Source organism: Giraffa tippelskirchi, chromosome 8 (genome assembly GCF_054371585.1).
Source record: "Giraffa tippelskirchi isolate mGirTip1 chromosome 8, T2T-mGirTip1v1.2.pri, whole genome shotgun sequence".
Lineage (NCBI taxonomy): Eukaryota > Metazoa > Chordata > Mammalia > Artiodactyla > Giraffidae > Giraffa > Giraffa tippelskirchi.
Window position 1 is genome coordinate 108893591 of NC_137282.1, and position 20369 is coordinate 108913959.

A 20369-nucleotide genomic window follows, 5' to 3' on the forward strand; every position below is an offset into this window, starting at 1 on the left:
GAAGCCCACACACCACAGCTAGAGAGCAGCCCCTGCTTGCCGCAACTAGCAACAAGGCCCGCACAGCAACAAAGACCCAGCACAGTCATAAATAAATAAATACAATTATTTTTAAAGTTTACTGAAAGAGAAGCTCTAAGTAAAGGAAGCAATATCCCATGTTATTGTATCTGTAAAATTAATGCAAGTCCAATCAAACCACTGAAATCCTGAGAAGAACAGGCCACCCTCACTCTCACCTCACACTGCCGACCTGCTCTTGAAGGTGCTACACAGCTTTCCTCCCTCACTAGCGGTCAGTCAGCTCCCACTGCTCCTCCTCTTTGCCACAATTAATAGTGTCAAAACTCTTCATTTGCACATTTGATGAGTGTGAGAATATGTAGCATTTTAATCTGCAACAGAATTACTAATGAGTGAGCACCTTTTCATATACTTATGTCCACTCTGATTTTTCAGTCTGTGAATTGCTGATTAATATCCTCTACCCATTTCTCTATTATCTTCTTATCTTATCAATCTATATATGTATTCCTCTTTGCCAGTTATATGTATTGGGAGTTTTTTCCTTGTCTTTGGCTTGTCTTTTAATTTGCTAATGGTATCTCTTGTGATATAGAACTTTACAATTTTAATTCATTACATTTCATCAATCTGTTATGAGTATTTTGTCTTATTTTAAAAAGTCATACACATATTAATATGTTCCTATACTTTTTTATAGAAGCTATTTTATACTTTGCCTTTTCCATTTAAGTTTTAAACTAGCTTTAAAAAAAATGTGTGTGCATTTGTGTTTTGAGATAGGAATTAACTTTTTTCATATAATCAATTGTTCAAGTGCCATTTATTAGCTAGTCTTTCTCCTGTGATACATATAAAACATCTCAAATTTCCATGTGCACAAATACATTTCTGGGCTCTCTACTCTATTGTACCAGTCTGTTTATCTAAGTCTAATCCACCATCTCATTCTTATTTATCGTAGCTTCCTACTAATTCTCGTTATCTACCTTGAAGAGCAATCATTTTATCTTAAATCTCCTTAAAGATGTCTTAGTATTTTTGGCCCTTTACTCTTTCACTCTGAATTTTAGGATCTTCTCAGGTTCCAAAAAAAATTTTGCTGAGACTTGAGTTGGAATTACACTGAATTTATAGCTGAAAGCTGAGTTAGTGTTAAATATTTTAAAACAAATAAAATGGAAAGGTGTAGTAAAGTGTGGTAGGAAGCACATTAATAAGTGAGTGATTTTTTTCCCATAAAAACTGAAAAAAGTATGTAACTTTTTCATAAGCTAAACATAATTTCAAAAATATGGAAAATGTTCATGTTCCAACCTATCCTGTAAAGCCACAGGGGTCAGCCTGGTTGTCCAAATAATAATAGACTACATAAAGAGAAACTCTAAGTTTCTATTGCTGGGGGGAAAAAAACCAATAAAATAAAACAAAATAAAGAATGGAGAATGCTGACAACATTAAGCACTTTAACCCAGTCTGAGCTGTTCTTGTGTACTACAGGTGTCAGAGCTAAAATCACCGGCAGCAGTCCCTCAGTTTCTATTTCACTGTTTAATGTTTTTCTGTCATGCTCCTAGCCTTCAGAACAGAGTTCTCTTTTTGTGTCTAATCTGCATCTTGATTGGCGATTCAATAACATCTTATCAGAGATCAGTTTTGGTGCAGGTTGTTCCTAATGGGAAATCACCTTCTTTAGGCGTCTCCTTGTCGCCACAGATGGGAAGCAGGTGACTTTCCGCTGCCCCCTTCTGGTTTTCCTTTGCTGTAAAGCTCAAGCAATATGGGTGTATATATATGAGCCCTTCCTATTTTAGGGCCAGACGGCTTTCCAAAAAATGTGATGTCCTTTCCATCTGGGTGTTTAACTACTCCTGTTTGTTCATAGATGCTCCTGTAAGCATCTATTTCTCCCTATCCCTAAGCCATGATAATCTTTTTACCTTAATGTCCTTGGGGTGAAAGTGGTGAAGATGGAGAGAGAATATTAATCTTAGAAATTTAAACTAGAGTCAAAATACATTTTCACTAAGGAGAGAAGTATAGGAAAGAGACAGTCCCTGTTCTTCAAGATGTTGCAATTGAGTAAAACCAACACTAAAGCCTAGTTAATTGAACATCAACCTTCTCTGTCCCAAGATCGTTCTAAGGACCTCATAATGTATTCACTTCTTCAAGTCTCATATACCTATCTTAAATCACAGGCACTATTTTAATCCCCATTTTGTGGACGAGGAAACTGAGGGACAGAGAATATAAGTCACTAAATCATACAGTTCATACACAGCTGTATTCAAATTCAGACAGACTGGCTCCAGAGAGGTCATGTTCTTATCTAATACATTATACTGTTTCTCAAGTAAAGAAAAATAAGAACATATGTTTGATTAGTCAAAAGAAAAAACTAAATAAGCACTCCTGAAGAGATAAAAGAACATTCCATAGAAGGGGTCAGAGAAATCACACTCCAATGGTGAAGATCAGAGCAAGTTCATGGATGCAACAGGATTCAGGACAGATCTTAAAAGGCAGGCTGTATTCGACTGCAGGATGAGAGGGAGAATGGAGGGAAAACAGGGGCAAAGACAATTCAGTACAGGGCACATTCAGGGAGCAGCAGTCCATCACGGCTGGAGTCTATCAACACCGTGTAAGTGGGCCACACGCGTGACTTGTTACTACCTGTTACCAAGTCAGTAAATGGAGGATTATAACAATCTATATGTACAAGTTCCACAAAGTTCTCATTTCAACAAATAATTTCAGTGTCCTTCCCATCAAAACTCTGCCTGGGCTTTTATCAACAGAGACTAATGACCAATTTAAGTTTCCCCTCCGAGTAGCATCCATCATGGAGCTGTAAAACAGTCAGCATTCACGACATACAGTGTTCATGTGCTGTGGTGGCCGGGTGTTGGAAGACCTGGTTTAAGTCCCAGCTTTGCCCATCATGAGCTACAAAACTGGTGATACATTTGTCTTAATATCAGCACGTATATTAAAAAAGAACAGATTTCAAAATAGACTCTTGCCTGGTTGAAAAAAAATAACAAACCTAATAGGAAATCTGGCAAGGAAACGATAGGAGCCAAGAGCACTAAAGAGAACGCACATCAAATACGTCTAGTTTCTCAAATGTTCTCGTCTACACCCACAGGATCTGGAAATACTTGGGAATTCATTTGCTATTGGCCCCAAAATTCATGATGCAATCAACTGAAACCTCTGTTCTCAAAAATCTCTTCCTGAAGCTTCTGTTTATCTACTCATCTCTTCCTTAAATACTGCACCAGCTCCTGAAAAGATCTTAATTATCTTTAAGTCAAACCTCAATACAAAACCATACCAAAGTCTCTTTGTTTAATAAATGAAATCTGTTCAGTTATACTTTCTCTCTGTCTTACAGCTTTAATTCCTGGCACCATAATTATGACTTCAAGTTAATGAAAATAACCAGTAAACAGATTTTTAGCTCAAAGGAAACTGTAGAAAACACTTTGGATATATCTTTTTATAGGAACTATAGATTTTAGGTTTAACTTGCATAGGTTTCTGCAGCTATTGGAATAGATCAACTTTAGCCCTCTCTTTCTAAATCCCATGTACATGACAAGGCATTTTTGTGGGCCTTTCAGACAAAACTGATAGGAAAATTTCAAATATATACAGCACAGAAATTAGTTCCCTGGAAAACAAAAGAGTGAATACCCTACTCTCACACCAAAAAATGTACCAATGGTACATTTGGTAAATGAAGAAGCCTGCCTCCCAAATCTGGAAGAGATTGAGTGATTCCCTATCCTTTCTGTTTAATTTTACATCTGTTAGCTGTTCTTTTGATATTGATGGTTAAGGTATCTGAACTTCAGTTCAACTATTTAAATAAATAAGGCTCTGAATGAGAAACTAAACAAAAACTATAACCTTATACTTTCAAAGGTGGAGAAGGCAATGGCACCCCACTCCAGTACTCTTGCCTGGAAAATCCCATGGACGGAGGAGCCTGGTAGGCTGCAGTCCATGGGGTCGCTAAGAGTCGGACACGACTGAGCGACTTCACTTTCACGCATTGGAGAAGGAAATGGCAACCCACTCCAGTGTTCTTGCCTGGAAATCCAAGGGACGGGGAGCCTGGTGGGCTGCCTATGGGGTCGAACAGAGTCGGACACGACTGAAGTGACTTAGCAGTATACTTTCAAAGGCAGGTCTAGCTCAGTCTCTGTGGCTCAGTCTTCATCCTAAAGGATGATGCTGTTAAAATGCTGCACTCAATATGCCAGCAAATCTGGAAAACTCAGCAGTGGCCACAGGACTGGAAAAGGTCAGTTTTCATTCCAATCCCAAAGAAAGGCAATGCCAAAGAATGCTCAAACTACCACACAATTACACTCATCTCACATGCTAGCAAAGTAATGCTCAAAATTCTCCAAGCCAGGCTTCAACAGTACGTGAAACGAGAACTTCCAGATGTTCAAACTGGATTTAGAAAAGGTAGAGGAAACAGAGATCAAATTGCCAACATCCACTGGATCATAGAAAAAGCAAGAGAGTTCCAGAAAAACTTCTGAACTACTTCTGAATCTACTTCTGCTTTAATGACTACACCAAAGCCTTTGACTGTGTGGATCACAACAAACTGGAAAATTCTTCAAGAGATGGGAATATCAGACCACCTTACCTGCCTCCTGAGAAACCTGTATGCAGGTCAAGAAGCAACAGTTAGAACTGGACACAGAACAACAGACTGGTTCCAAATTGGGAAAGGAGTACGTCAAGGCTGTATATAGTCACCCTGCTTATTTAACTTATACGCATAGTACATCATGTGAAATGCTGGGCTGGATGAAGTACTAGCTGGAATCAAGATTGCCAGGAGAAATATCAATAACCTCAGATATGCAGATGCCACCACTCTTATGGCAGAAAGCAAAGAGGATCTAAAGAGCCTCTTGGCGAAAGTGAAAGAGGAGAGTGAAAAAGCTAACTTTAAATGTGCAAAAAACGAAGATCATGGATCTGGTCCCATCACTTCATGGGAAATAGATGGAGAAACAATGGAAACAGTGACAGACTTACTTTCTTGGGCTCCAAAATCACTGCAAATGGTGATTTCAGCCATGAAATTAAAAGACACTTGCTTCTTGGAAGAAAAGCTATGACAAAACTAGATAGTATATTCAAAAGCAGAGACATTACTTTGCCGACAAAGGTCCATCTAGTCAAAGCTATGGTTTTTCCAGTAGTCATGTATGGATATGAGAGTTGGACTATAAAGAAGGCTGAGCACTGAAGAATTGATGCTTTTGAACTGTGGTGTTGGAGAAGACTCTTGAGAGTCCCTCGGACTGCAAGGAGATCAAACCAGTCCGTCCTAAAGGAAATCAGTCCCGAATATTCATTGGAAGGATTGATGCTGAAGCTGAAACTCCAATGCTTTGGCCACCTGATGCGAAGAACTGACTCATTGGAAAAGACCCTGATGCTGGAAAGATTGAAGGCAGGAGGAAAAGGGGACGACAGAAGATAAGACGGTTGGATGGCATCACCAACGATGGACATGAGTTGGAACAAACTCTGGGAGTTGGTGAAGGACAGGGAAGCCTGGCGTGCTGCTGTCCATGGGGCCGCAAAGAGTTGGACACGACTGAGCGACTGAACTGAACTGATACTTTCAAAGTCTGAAGCTCCTGGTAATAAAAGTCTAACATCTACATCTCTATGGGCTTCCCTGGTGGCTCAGAGGGTAAAGTGTTTGCCTGTGGGAGACCTGGGTTTGATCCCCAGCTTGGGAAGATCCCCTGGAGAAGGAAATGGCAACCCACTCCAGTACTCTTGCCTGGGAAATTCCACAGACAGAGGAGCCTGGTAGGCTACAGACCATGGGATTGCAAAGAATCACATACGAGTGAGCAACTTCTACATCTCTGCATCAGTGAGACTGAGAAACACAGGTTTCAGATATGTAAGGTCCCTTGAGAGGGATCCAGGATCACTTGCTCATCTAGGAAGCTGATGTCCAGGTGGTTCGTTAATTCCAAGTTACTGATCAACGTGAACCCAGGAAACAGGTCCTGAAAACAAAAGTCCTGACTCTCTCCTCCCATTGTGATTCCTTCAGGGTCTTTTTAGCACTTTTTCCCCCATGACTGTTGCTGCTGCTGCTGCTAAGTTGCGTCAGTCATGTCCGACTCTGTTCGACCCCATAGATGGCAGCCCACCAGGCTCCTCCGTCTCTGCGATTCTCCAGGCAAGAATACTGGAGTGGGTTGCCATTTCCTCCTCCAGTGCATGAAAGTGAAAAGTGAAAGTGAAGTTGCTCAGTTGTGTCCGACTCTTCGCAACCCCATGGGCTGCAGCCTACCAGGCTCCTCCGTCCATGGAGTTTCCCAGGCAAGAGTACTGGAGTGGGGTGCCATTGCCTTCTCCGTTCCCCATGACTATGTATTTTTAACTAGTGAACCTCTGCATATGCTTGGTTTTTCTGGGTTTAGTTAAATTCAGGTCACTCTGTTTGTTAAGAGGTATTTAGTATTCACTGTATATTCTGATTTATTACCTAGACTGCCTTAGGAAAAAGAACTAGCACAAAGAGGCACGCTGGTCTAGCTGATGAGTCTCTGAACTTGAAGTCTGGCCTTCATCCACAACTAGAGCTCGGACTTGTTACACAGAAACAATTGGTTAGTCCTCCTAAGTCTTAACTTCACAGATTCTGAGAGTTAGAAGGACTTTAGAGAGCACCTAGTCTATCCTGGTGCCAGGATATCAGGCAGGCCCTAATGTAGGTATGTTTTGCAGTTGTTCTTTCTCCAAAGGTCTGTGGTCAGTAGGCATAAGATGTGGTGCAGCAAACCTGGAAATAGACATGTGAACAATGAAGAGGCAAAAGAAAAACCTACCCCCTTGCTGTCTTCTAAATCTACTTCCAATACTTCTATCAATGTACCAGATATTTCCTCATTAACTGAGGTTCAATTTTCAGTTCATTTTTGACCTTCCTTGTTTTCTAACTTTATATTCATCCTGTCACTAATCCTATTGACTTTTCCTTCTTATGTGCAAAATATCTCTCTTCATTTCCACTGTCAACTACTACAAGACAGGCCTTTTATCACCTTAAGTATAGACAATAAATTTCCCTCCAACATTTAATCTCTTTCAGTCCAAAATTTACTGTTACTAATGTTCTTGAAATACTTTTATGATACACGCTGCTCAGGAATCTACTGACAACTAACAATCTTGCAGAAGTGTTAGTTGCTCAGCTGTGTCTGACTGTTTGTGACCCCACGGACTGCAGCCTATCAGGCTCCTCTGTCTATGGAATTCTTCAGGCAAGAAAATGGAGTGGGTTGCCATTTCCTTTTCCAGGGGATCTTCCTAACCCAGGGATTGAACCTGGGTTTCTTGCATTGCAGGCAGATTCTTTACGGTCTGAGCCATCAGGGAAGGCCCCCAAAATATGCTCCTCTGTCCATGGAACTTTCCAAGCAGGAATACTGGAATGGGTTACCATTCCCTTCTCCAGGGGATCTCCTGTCACAGGGATCGAACCCAGGTCTTCTGCATTGCAGGCAGATTCTTTATTGTCTAAGCCTCCAGGGAATAATCTTGAGGCTCTTTCTAAAAGTACTTTTTGAAAAACTAATATACACATCAATATATATTGATGGACATAATCTGTTTGTAGCGGATATTATTCCACATGTATACAGCGTGTCAGGTGTTCTGAGAAGTGAAATTATTTGTCAAAGGATATGTGTGTTCATAATTTTGATAGTGAAAGTTGCTCAGTCATGTCCAACTCTTTGTGACCCCATGGACTCTGCAACCCCATGGACACTCCATGGAATTCTCCAGGCCAGAATACTGGAGTAGGTAACCTTTCCCTTCTCCAGGGGATCTTCCCAACCCAGGGACAGAACCCAGATCTCCCACATTGCAGGCGGATTCTTTACCAGCTGAGCTATTAGGGAAGCCCAAGAATACTGGAGTGGGTACCCTATCTATTCTCCAGGGGATCTTCCCAACCCAGGAATTGAACCAGGTCTCCTGCATTGCATTGGATTCTTTACCAACTGAACTGTCAAGGAATGTTGCCCAAGTTCTCTCTACGGAAGTTGTACCAATTTACATATCTACTAGCAATGTATGATGCTTCCAGCATGCTGTTCTCTATAATCTGCCTTACTCCCGGGTAGGCCCCTGTAAATCCCCACAAAGTTAGTTCTCACCCCACTCTATTATATCTAGTTATCCCCAGCCAATTTATAAACTTTCTGATTGTAGTGATTCATATCCTTCCTTTGAACATACCACAGTTCTGGCAAATTAAAAAGTACTTCTCTTAAACCTTCTATTGGCTTCAGAACTTCCTTTATAAACAGAGATGAGAATCATTTGTCTTACAGACTTGAAATCCGAAATTCTGTCAGGACAGTTTCAATTTGTCTTCGATGGAAAAAGAGTGATTACTGACTTTCACAAAAGCAATCTCACTTCATATCCGTTATAATCTTTCCTCTATCTTATTTCTAAATATATACTGGGCTTCCCTGGCGGTTCAGTCGGTAAAAAAATCTGTGTGTGATGCAGTAGACTGCCTGCAGCGCAGGAGACCCAGATTTGATCCCCGGGTCGGAAGATCCCCTGGGGAAGGAAATGGCTGCCCACTCCAGTGTTCTTGCCTAAAAAATCCCACAGACAGAGGAGCCTGGTGGGCTACAGTCCATGGGGTTGCAAGAGTCGGACATGACTTAGCAACTAAACCATCACCATATACTAGGCATTCAATACATATTTCTGGAATTGATCTTGCTCCTAATTTCCTTATTATTAATATGTATGTATGTATGTGTGAACATACACAGATACACACCGTGATTCTAAAATTGATATGGAATGCAAAAGACTAGATAAAACAACTTTGAAAAAAGAAAAGAACCAAGTTGGAAGCCTTATACTACCTAATTTTAAGACTGGCTATAAAAGACAACCATAAAGATAGTGTAGTACTGGCATCAAGAGAGACAACGGAGACATATCCCTGGTACTCTAGTGGTGAGGACTCCACGCTTCTACTGCAAGGGGCATGCACTCTACCCTTGGTCAGGGAACTGAAATCCCACATGCTGTACAGAGCGGCCAAAGGGGTGAAAAAAAGACAGGAAATGGAATAGAGATCAAAGGAACAAAACACCTCTGAAAGAGAGTTACTCATCTATACTCAACTGATTTTTGACAAAGATTCAAAGATAGTTCAGTGCAAAAAGAATAGTCTTTAACAAATGGTTCTGACAGGACTAGGTATTCTTATGCCAAAAATTTAACTTGGACCCTTACCTCATACCATATAAAAAAAAGTAATAACTTAAAATGGATCATAGACCTAACCGTGGAACCTAAAACTGTAAAACTTCTCAAACAAAACACAAGAGAAAAATCTCTGTGATGTTGAGTGAAGCAAAGCTTTCTCATTTGACACCAAAGGCACAATTTAGAACAGAAAAAACTATCAATAACTGGACTTCCATCAAAAATAAAAACTGCTCTTTGAAAAATACTGTTAGTGAATAAAAAGAGAAATTACAAGAGAAAAAGTTCTCAAAACTCAATAATAAGAAAACATGAGACTCAATTAAAGATGCGATAAAAGATTTAAACAGATACTTCACCGAGGAGTTACAAGGATTGAAGATAAGCCCATGAAAAGATGTTCAATATTACTGATTATCAGGCAAATATTTATATAAATTAAAACCACAGTGACAGTGAGATACCATTAAACACATGCTAGCATGGTTAACTCTGCAAAAATACGGAGGCCCCGGAATTGCTGTTGGGATTGGACAATGGTATGAACACTCTGGAATGTCTACCTACCACATGCTCCAGCCTTCCACACATAGATATTTATCCCAAAGAAATGAAAGCATATGTCTCTACAAAGACCTGTCCACAGATGTCGGCAGCAGCAGAGATTGCTTTGGACTCTGAGGTTAAGGGCCTCCAGGGACCCATTCATTACCGCAGAGAAATCAGAGAGCAATGTGTGAGATCACTCTGGGCAAGCTGGGTGGAATGTCAGAACCAAAGCCAGGAAAACACCCTTGAAGGTTACCTCTACACTCCTATTACCATGCTCCAGGCTGAAATAACAAGATCAGTACAGGGAGAGAGTGCAAAGTCAGGAGTGGAGTCTCCACAGGACTTTGGCAAGGCGTGGATGATGCTCCTGACAATTTGGTATCCTCTCATGCAGAGCCATTAACGGTTAACTCTCTCCCAGGCCTGTGGTAAGGATGAGCAAATAAGAACTAAATAAAGCACTTGGCAATTTAAAGTATGAAACTGTTTCTAAAAAATGCTCTAAGACTCATTTACTGCCCCTTGGGCTCTTTGCTCTTTCCTTAATAATGTTCAAACATGATGAGATCTGGCAGTATGCTAACAGAAAGATTTTAAATTTCCTTTTAGTGCTATAAAACACAATCTCTATGCCCTCAAAGAAAAATGACTACTGCTTAACTCATGAACAGTGTTCCTTCCTAATCAACTCCCACGTTTCCCTCTTCCTACAGGCAGAAATGGATTCTTACAACCTAGGCCTGGGGTAGTGTACTCACCTTCTAAGGAACCATGTGGATATTTTTGCTTATTGAAAAATGAAGCTATTTTGGTCCTTCCCTTCCAAGGCTGGCTTCCAACCTGGGACCTGGAGACGTGCAGGCTGCCATCTGCCTTGCCCGAGCTGTTCCTGACCTGCCATCCGTCTCCAACTGGGGACGCCTGGTATATGCCAGGTCAGTTAAGCCGTGGATGAAAGATGCCGGAGGCCCAGGTACAGCGTGGATGAAAATGTTGGCAGCACACTGCCTGCCATGCAGCCTTGACTTCCTCTCATTAATGGGTGGCATGCCACTCTCCATGACAACAGAGAGCTGCATTCTGAGAAAAACAGACCTTCTCATGGAGCTCTGCAGCGATCTTTTCTCACTGTGTGACAATTAGTGTGGCATTCCCGACATTTTTGCTAAAACCTGAAAGGCTACCTTTTTAAAAAATGTATTCTTAAAATAGAAAATGCTATGTAGATGTCAGAAATTTCTATCACTTATCCTTCAGGACTGACCATTTATGTTGCAGATTAAATTATCAGTTTAGATTATTGATGCACAAACAGTAAAAGAAGCAAGTTTAATTTCATGCAGCTCTAAACTGCCACCGTCATAAAATGATTTGGAAGTCTAAATATGCCTTTAAAAATGCAATTTGCAAACATCCTCAGTGAAGAGGAGGATGTCTCACAGAAAGAAGGAATTTTTATGGCTTGGGTCTGCATTCTGTTAATGCAGTAATCAAATACTAATACAGCCACTGTTAAAGCTTGTTATAAACCGCGAGAGCAACATCTTTTACTGGTGCCACAATTTCGCCGATGACACGCAGTCTTACCTCCTGAAAGGGAGACACAGAGCCTGCCTGAGGGCTCGCCCGTCTGCATGTGGGCAGCGCACACTAACCTGGAGAGTCTTGAGCTCAGAACTACTGATCAGGTGGCCCAGGACAGACACACTGCCTTCCCACTCTGGTTTCCATGGAATTCTTTCAGCCTCAGTTTTCTTAAAAAAAAGTTGTAGCCTCATCTGAAATTCTTATCGATTCTTGAGCTGGGAAAGCACTGCCTTGGTTTTTCTAGCCCTGTCCCACTGTTGACATTTCACCCTCGTGGTTTCCCTTCTCACTGCAGGACAGACACGGCTTCCATGCACACCCTCTATGCTGAGTGTGCTCAGTGAATCTCCATGCCTTAGTCTCTTGAGTCAGTAAATCAAGATGCAGATCAGATTCTTAGCAGCACTAATACTAAGGTAAAAGGGAGGAAGCCCCTTTTCTTCAAAAGCCAATGAGAGGGCATGTGGGCAGAAAGCAGAAATTAATCTTTTGCCCAAGGGGAAAAAAAAAATTCGTTGAATTCCTTTTACTGACACAGGACATATAAAATTATACTTAACAAACGCAGGGCATGAATCGGCAGTCACCCTCTCATGCTCACCAGCACTGAGCAGCCTCCTCCTCTCAGCTGTCCTGGGCTGTGCTCTTCCTTTTCTCTGCTGCTACTGTGGGCGGAACACTGCGGCTTCTCTGCAACCTGGGGCTGGAGCGGGGCAAGTGGTGATGATACTACAATCAAGCAGAGGTGTTCTTGCCCAAGCCCATCCTAGCACTGCTTGGACAGCATCTCAGGACCTCCCCAAATCTCACTTTTCACCAAACTTCTTCTGCTCCAGTGGGGAGACAAGAGACTGGCTGTATCTAAACTTTACACATATCACCCATATGCCTATCTTCCTCTAGAAGGTTTAACCTAAAATAAGAGAAGAAAGGCTTCTTCTCAACAGGGGCTTCCCTGGTGGCTCAGTAGTAAAGACTATGCCTGCCAATGCAGGAGACAGGGGTTCGATCCCTAACTGGGAAAATCCCACATGGTGTGAAGCAACTAAGTCCATGCACCACAACCTCTAAGCCCATGCTCTGGAGCCTGCGAGCCGCAGCTACTGAGTGCATGTGCTGCAACTACCGAAGGCCTGTGCCTAGAGCCTGTGCTCTGCAACAAGAGAAGCCACCACAAGAAGCCTGCACACTGTATTTAGAGTAGCCCCTGCTCCCCGCAACTAGAGAAAGCCTGAGTGTAGCAACAAAGACCCAGCACAGCCAAAAATAAATAAATAAAATTATTTAAAAAAAAAAGAAAAAAGAACTAGAAAACTTCAAAAGGCCTAGGGGAAGAAGCAGGAATAAGTCCAAGTAAAAGGTCTTCACAGGAGAAGGCAGTGGCACCCCACTCCAGTATTCCTGCCTGGAGAATCCCAGGGACAGGGGAGCCTGGTAGGCTGCCGTCTATGGGGTCGCACAGAGTCGGACACGAATGAAGCGACTTAGCAGCAGCAAAAGGTGTTCACAGTGAGGTTTGTAACATTTTTTTGCAGCATGAACTCTCAGGCAGTCTGACGACACCTTCTTGAATAATGTTTTGAACACAGGATTACTAAAGAAACCAGTTATAGTGAAACAGAATTATCAAAACATCAAAAAGTCCCTGAGATATGGTCACATGTGCTTCTCCATTAATAAAGGAAATAACACTAGCCAGCAACAGTTTAATTATAAATGCAAGTTCTAGGCAGTGATGAGCATAATTTGTCAAGATACTGGAAACAAATGTAATGAGATATAAGAAAATCAATATAAAAAAATATAAAAAAAATCTTTACTGATGAGAAAGACACTACTAACAGTACTGTAGTCTGCTGTCAATATTCACAACGGAAGGCAATGCTAAATATTACTGGAAGGTGAGTGAAAATAAGAATGTAATTTTATTCTCATCTAGGTTCACAGACCTCCCCCTTGAATTCTCTCCCGCCAACATGAGCCATAAGGCAGCTGGAGGCACAGCTTTTCTGGCTGAAGCAGCAGCCAAGGGCTGGGGGCAGAGCTGCCCGGCCTGTCCTCACAGCCTCCTACTCTCCAAGCCTTGCACTGAGGCCCCTGTGAGGGACCAGCTCGAAGGCTCCTTGGAGGAGTTTGCAAACCACTCATGAAGGGATTTATCACTCAGCCTGCTGACAGTATCCTGCAACAGCAGGCCTGTGCCTACTGTCCTAACCTCCCAGACACATTATACACAGTTTATGAAATCCCCGGCTCAAGTCTTTCTTATCTTGATTTATTTTTCTTTTTACTTTTTTATTCTCTTATTTTAATCATGTTTATTTTGCACAGCCCAACAGTTCTTAGCAGGTTTTGTTCTCTTGTTTCTTAGCTTTCATATTTTATTTACTTCAATTTAGCTTTTTCACTATTTTACTCATTTTTACTCTTGGATTTGTTGTAGAGTATTATCAAGTTTTTTTTTTTTAATTTCTTTATTGTCAACCTATACGGCTCCTAGAATTAACTGAATTAATCATCTTTAGTTCACATTATTCTTTTCTTTAAAGCATGATTTCCCTTTCCTTAGTATTTGCATTTTTTTTCTTACAAGTAGCAGGGCAGAAGTTGGTCAAAAGGTTGTGGGCCCTCAGAGAGGAGGCTAGGGGCCCGAATAGGGGTGGTTGAATATTTGCTCTCCTTCCTGCTATTTGGGGCTTCCCGCATAGCTCAGTTGGTAAAGGAACCGCCTGCAATGCAGGAGACCCTGGTTTGATTCCTGGGTCAGGAAGATCCGCTGGAGAAGGGATAGGCTACTCACTCCAGTATTCTTAGGCTTCCCTGATAGCTCGGCTGGTAAAGAATCTGCCTGCAATGTGAGAGATCTGGGTTCGATCCCTGGGTTGGGAAGATCCCCTGGAGAAGTGAAAGGCTACCCACTCCAGTATTCTTGCCTGGAGAATTCCATGGACTATATTGTCCATGGGGTCACAAAGAGTCGGACAGGACTGAGCAACTTTCACTTTCACTTTCCTGCTATCTCAAGAGCAGCCTCTGTACTTCTCCTTAAAAGATGCTTGGGACTCTTTAATGTTGATGCCCCCAAACTTTTAAACCTGTGTACTTCAGGAGATTCAAAGGCTGAGTCTCTGCTGGGATGAGAGGATGGTTAACATGCTGGCATGTGCCATAAACACCCTCAACTGTGGGGCTTGGAACCATGCAGTTCCTTGTGCATCTGACTTAATGGCAGATGTTCAACCAGTTCTCCATGGACCACTCCAGGTTTTCGAACTTCTCTACCTCTCTTACCCTTTATGTAATCACTGGGAAGATCTGATCACCAAAGATGTGGGGATGCAGCCATCATACTCTGCTTGCAGAGCCTGGTCTCTATAGGCTGAGGCAGGAAACAATTTGCACCAGTGACAGAGGTGGCAGTCAACCTTCCCCTCAAAGAAGATACCTCCTGTGAAATGAGAAATCCTCCAGGCCAAACAAGAGAGTGTTAGTTGCAGGAGTAATAAATTGCTCCTATGTTTCCATATCCTCCACTGTTTACTCTGAGATGACACCCAAGTGAAAATGCTAGGCAATGCAACCATACATGCTGGAGACCTAACTGGTGGAAATCCCACAGGCTCTTGGGGTCCTCAGGATTAACATCCTGGTTTCAATTAAAGGAGAGAAACCCCAAGAGTTCAGAACATGACCTGTAACTTTGCTGAGGTATTACTGTGTATTGTATATCCTCTAAGGCTGGAAAGCAGATGATACTTAGCTGACGAACAAACACTGGCCAACCTCCATCATCTAAATCTGATGCAGCTTTATGGCGCTGTACCAAGTTTCACACACAGACAACAGTAATATCACTAAGTCACAAGGATGTTTCTTTAAAAAAAAAGCTGAGTAGAATAGAGCTGTATTTTCGTGGCAATGGAGGAGAAAGAACAGAAATAAAAGAGTGATTAAGTCATGGTGAGAACACTAGTTTTGATTAAGCAAAGGATGGAATGTCAAATTAAACAATGGCTTAGATTGAAGATGGACAAGAACAAGAGTATCCTACATGACCTAAATAAAAATAGGAAATAGAGATGTTATGACTTTCAATAAGACTCCAGGTCTCACAAAACTGGACATGATATGAAGAATTAATCACAGAAGGTCTTTCTGGAGGACTGAAATTTCTCAGTTAAACTTGAATGTATGAAGACAAGAACAGTGTCTAACTTAGTCATCATTACATGCCCAACACGCTGGACAAATTCTGGGCACATGATGGGTACTCAGTAAACACATGCTGAAATCAGTTCTATGCTTCAGAGGTAGAGGTAAACTTCGGACATATTTCTTCTAAGACCACGGCACTATGTCTTGAATGGAATTCTAAAAATGGTTCCTATTTATAAGTTGGAACTATTTTCTGCATTTTCTCATGAACAAAGCAAACAAAGGTGCTAGCTCAAATGCACCTTTCACCAGAGGAAAAACAACTACCAAAGGAGCCCTACAGTGTCAAAGATCCACTAAAGGAAGGTGGATTCCTTGCTCTCACCAAGGAATTCATTTGTGTTTATCTTAATGAAGGGTAGGAAAAAAGTGTTAGTGGCTCAGTCATGTCTCTTTGCGACCCCAGGGACTGTAGGCCACCAAGTTCCTCTGTCCATGGAATTCTCCAGGCAAGAATATTGGTGTGGGTTGCCATTTCCTTCTCCAGGGGATCTTTCCGACCCTGGGCTCAAACCCAGGTCTTCTGCAATGCGGGCTGATTCGTTACTATCAGAGCCACCAGGCCCAGGAAGGGTAGGGGGACACTTGCAATTATGATTTCAGGACCTAGAATTTAAACTTAGGATACTGTGAAAGGCAATCTTAGATTTAAAATAATTTAAGGTTAGGAATCTCATCTACTTGAAATTTATATTTAAATAGAAAACACCAAAATGATGGTAGAATCTACCCAATTCAGAAAGAAAACAGAAAGAAGTCTCATTGCTAGTTAGCAATATCACATATGAAAAAATTGGATACATTTTGATTAATCTAAAAAAGGCTTTAAAAAATATACCCAGATGGAAATAACTGAAAACTCTCTTGATCAAAACAAAGTTAAGATCAAATGGAAATTCTAATGCAACACTTACAGTAAATGTTTTAAATTTCAATCTGAGTCTTTTCTTGCTGCCTAGGAACTGGAACAAATCATAAATCAGGCTTTTAAAATCACAATAAGGAATCACATGAAAAGTCAGTTGTAAGGTATCACTTTGACAGTTATTTGATAGATGAAAAATCAACTACAAGAATAAATCATAATTTATTTGATCAATCTTTTACTTAATGAGCTTTAGGTTATTCCAGGTTTTAGTGATATAGATGGTGCTTTAATGAACATGTTTCTTTGTAGACAGGGGTGAGTATATCTGAGGTTCAGGGGAATTGTTACAGTTGTGAGAAAAAATGAAGTAAATGTGGCAATGTAGAAAAAGTTTTGGAATAGTGTTAGTTGAAAATAGTGCTTAAGTAGGTCCCATTTATTTTTGTTTTCATTTCCATTATTCTGAGATGGATCAAAAAAAAAAAATTATTGCGATGTCAGAGACTGTTCTGCCTACGTTTTCCTCTAGGAGTTTTATAGTGTCCAGTCTCATATTTAGGCCTTTCATGTATTTGGAGCTTATTTTTGTGTATGGTGTTAAAGAATGATCTTTAAAAAATTTCATTTTATACATACAACTGTGCAGTTTTTCCAGCACCATTTATTGAAGAGACTGTCTTTCCAACATCGGGTACTCTTGCCTCCTTTGTCATAGATTAATTGACCACAGGTGCATGAATTTATTTCTGGGTTTTCTACCCTGTTCCATTGATCTATATTTTTATTTTTGTGCCAGTACCATACTGTTTTGATGACTGTAGCTTTGTAGTGTAGTCTGAAGCCAGGAGCCTGATTCCTCCAGCTCCATTTTTCCTTCTCAAGCTTGCTTTGCCTATTCAGCGTCTTTTGTGTCACCATAAAAATTCTAAACTCAAAAGCTTTTGTATAGCAAAGGAAACAATAAACAAAATGGAAAGACAACCCACAGATTGGGAGAAAATATTTGCAAATGATGTGACTGACAAGGGATTAGTCTCTAAAATTTACAAAGAGCTCATGATGCTTAACAGCATCAAAACAACCCGATCAAAAAATAGGCAGAAGTCCTAAACAGACATTTCTCCAAAGAAGACATACATATGGCCAAGAGATACACAAAAAGATGTTCAACCCTGCTAACTATTAGAGAAATGCAAAATCAAAACTACCTTACACCAGCCAGAATGGCTATCATCAAAAAATCCACAAATAATAAATGCTGGAGAGGGTGTGAAGAGAAGAGAACCCCCCTACACTGCTGGTGGAAATGTACACCGGTAAAGCCACTATGAAGAACAGAATGGAGGTTCCTTACAAAACTAAAATTGAGCTACCACATGACCCTGTAGTCCTACTCTTGGGCATACATCTGGAGGAAAACATGATCCAAAAAGAAACATACACCCCAGTGTTCATTGCAGTGCTGTTTACAACAGCCAAGACATGGAAGCAACCTAAATGTCCATCGATAGAGGAATGGATAAAGAAGACGTGGTACATGTATACAGTGAAATGTTACTTAGCCATTAAAGAGAATGAAAGAATGCCATATGCAGCAACATGGATGGACCAAGAGATTGTCATACTGAGTGACGTAAGTCAGACAGAGAAGGAGAAATATCATCTGAATTTCTTACATGTGGAATCTAAAAAGAAATGATACAAATGAACTTACTTACAAAACAGAAGAAGACTTACAGACTTAGAAAACGAACTTATGGCTTCCAGAGGTAAGGGATAGTTAAGGAGTTTGGGATGGACATGTACACACTGCTATATTTAAAATGGATAACCAACAAGGATATACTGTATAGCACATGGAACTCTGCTCAATATTATGTGGCAGCCTGGATGGGAGGGGAGTTTGCGGTAGAATGGATAAATGTATATGTACAGCTGAGTCCCTCTGCTGTTCACCTGAAACTATCACAACATTGTTAATCAGCTATACCCCAATATAAAATAAAGCTTAAAATTAAAAAAAAAAAGAAAATAGGTGCTGAATGGGGCTTAAAAAGTGTATTTCCAGCTAAATAAAAAAGGGAGAGAAGAGATAGACAGACATATTTTTCTCTCCATCAGAGTAACAAAAATCCAGTAGTATGAAAATACCTCTGATGGGCAAGCTTTGGCAAAAGTTATTGAAACTAAATACGTATATATGTCAATATATATGTATCATTACATCTACATATATATATTAAATATACATACTTATGAGAACTGTGTGCAAAATTACATATGTAAAAGATTATTAATGGTTGTATTGTACATCATACAAAAAGTAAAAACAACACAAAGGCCCTACAGTAGGGAACTGATTTAAATAACATGTTCAGGACTTCCCTGGTGGTACAGTGGATAAGAATCCACCTGCCAATGCAGAGGTTACGAGTTCAATTCTGGTCCAGGAAAATTCCACATGCCTTGGAGCAACTACGCCCATGAGCCACAACTAGTGGAGCCTGCACACTCTAGGGCCCACAAACCACAACTACTGAGTCCACATGCTGCAATTACTGAAGCCTGCATGCCTAGAGCCTGTGCTCCACAACAAGAGAGGTCATCACAACGGGAAGCCTGCATACCAGAGTGAAGAGTCGCCCTCACTCACCACAACTAAAGGAAATCTAAACACAGCAATGAAGACCAAGCACAACCAAAAATAAATCACGTAACATATCCATAGTATGGAATATGATGCAGTTATAAAAAAAAAATGACTACGCTCTCTACACACTGATATGGAAAGTTCGCCAAAGCACAAACTTTAAAAGCAAGATACTGAACATCATATACAGTACTTATGATCTTTCGTTATTAAAAAGGGATGTGAAACGAGACTATACAGTCAAACGAAATGAAAAACTTACTTGTAAAGGTAATACTCTGCATGGTCTATCTCTTCTCGAGATGAAATGTTGTCCACAAACTGAAAGATGGAAAAAGAAACCTTTGGTTGAATACAAATTATGTCATATATTGAGCCTAAGTCACATACTGACCTTAAAAATAAACCAGTCATTTTCATTAGGACAGGGTTCATGTAGTGTGGCTCCACCCTTCATACCACTTTATGCTAATACCAACAAAGAATCTACGATGGCCTCTTTCTATATGTAGAACAACCTTGGTTAGAAAAACTGAAAACTAAACACGAACTCTGCTCCAAACAAGAAAGGGCTCTTCTTACTCTATAATTAGTCGCTGATATTTTCCTTTATCTTTAAATCCTGATACTTTGTTTTCCAAGCTCCAAATACATGGAAACACAATAGTTCAGAAGATGAAGACTCAAATGGCTGAAAAAACATGACCCAAAAGAGGAAAATCTAAATTTAGAGAACTTGGTCTTATATTCATTTTTCCTATCTGACTTGGTTCTGCTATGGACCAGTCAACTTGTTACTGTCTACCAACCAAGTCTCCTTTTGACCCACAAAATACCCCAGTGTGCTCCTTAACTCTAAACCAGAGAAACAGAAAAGACTCTTCTGGGGATGAATTCTACTTTAAACTAAAGACTCAGAGGCAAAAAAGATGAAGTAGGAAATAATGGATGTAGTGAATAAAGTTAAGACTTCAGGAGGATTGAGAGGAGAGTACAGAGGGGAGACTTCTGAGTCCTCTTTGGAGGACTTAATAGATTTGATTTAGAAATTTTATTAAGGGGCAGATAAAATATGGTTCAAACACAGGACTCGAGATTGAAAACTAGCTCTCCTGACTGCATGTTGTGTGGCATACACAGATGACAGTCTCTCTGGAGCTT

The 20369-nt window shown here is 40.6% G+C and overlaps 1 protein-coding gene and 1 long non-coding RNA gene across 7 annotated transcripts in view; one reads left to right on the forward strand and one right to left on the reverse strand.

The window, feature by feature from the left end:
- LOC145516824 (uncharacterized) overlaps positions 1–11417 on the forward strand; it is a 47958-nt gene extending 36541 nt beyond the window's left edge. Inside the window, exon 2 of the long non-coding RNA XR_014061791.1 lies at positions 10602–11417. This is a non-coding gene — a long non-coding RNA (uncharacterized LOC145516824). The remainder of the gene's footprint in view (positions 1–10601) is intronic.
- MRPS27 (mitochondrial ribosomal protein S27) overlaps positions 1–20369 on the reverse strand; it is a 118187-nt gene that overhangs the window by 73160 nt on the left and 24658 nt on the right. For all 6 annotated transcript variants that reach the window (XR_014061784.1, XR_014061783.1, XM_081518536.1 and 3 more), the window contains exon 4: positions 19471–19529. Coding sequence is in view for 4 of the 6 variants with exons in the window: in XM_081518536.1 (XP_081374662.1) it covers positions 19471–19529 (59 nt within the window). In the remaining 2 variants the exon portion in view is untranslated. The remainder of the gene's footprint in view (positions 1–19470; positions 19530–20369) is intronic.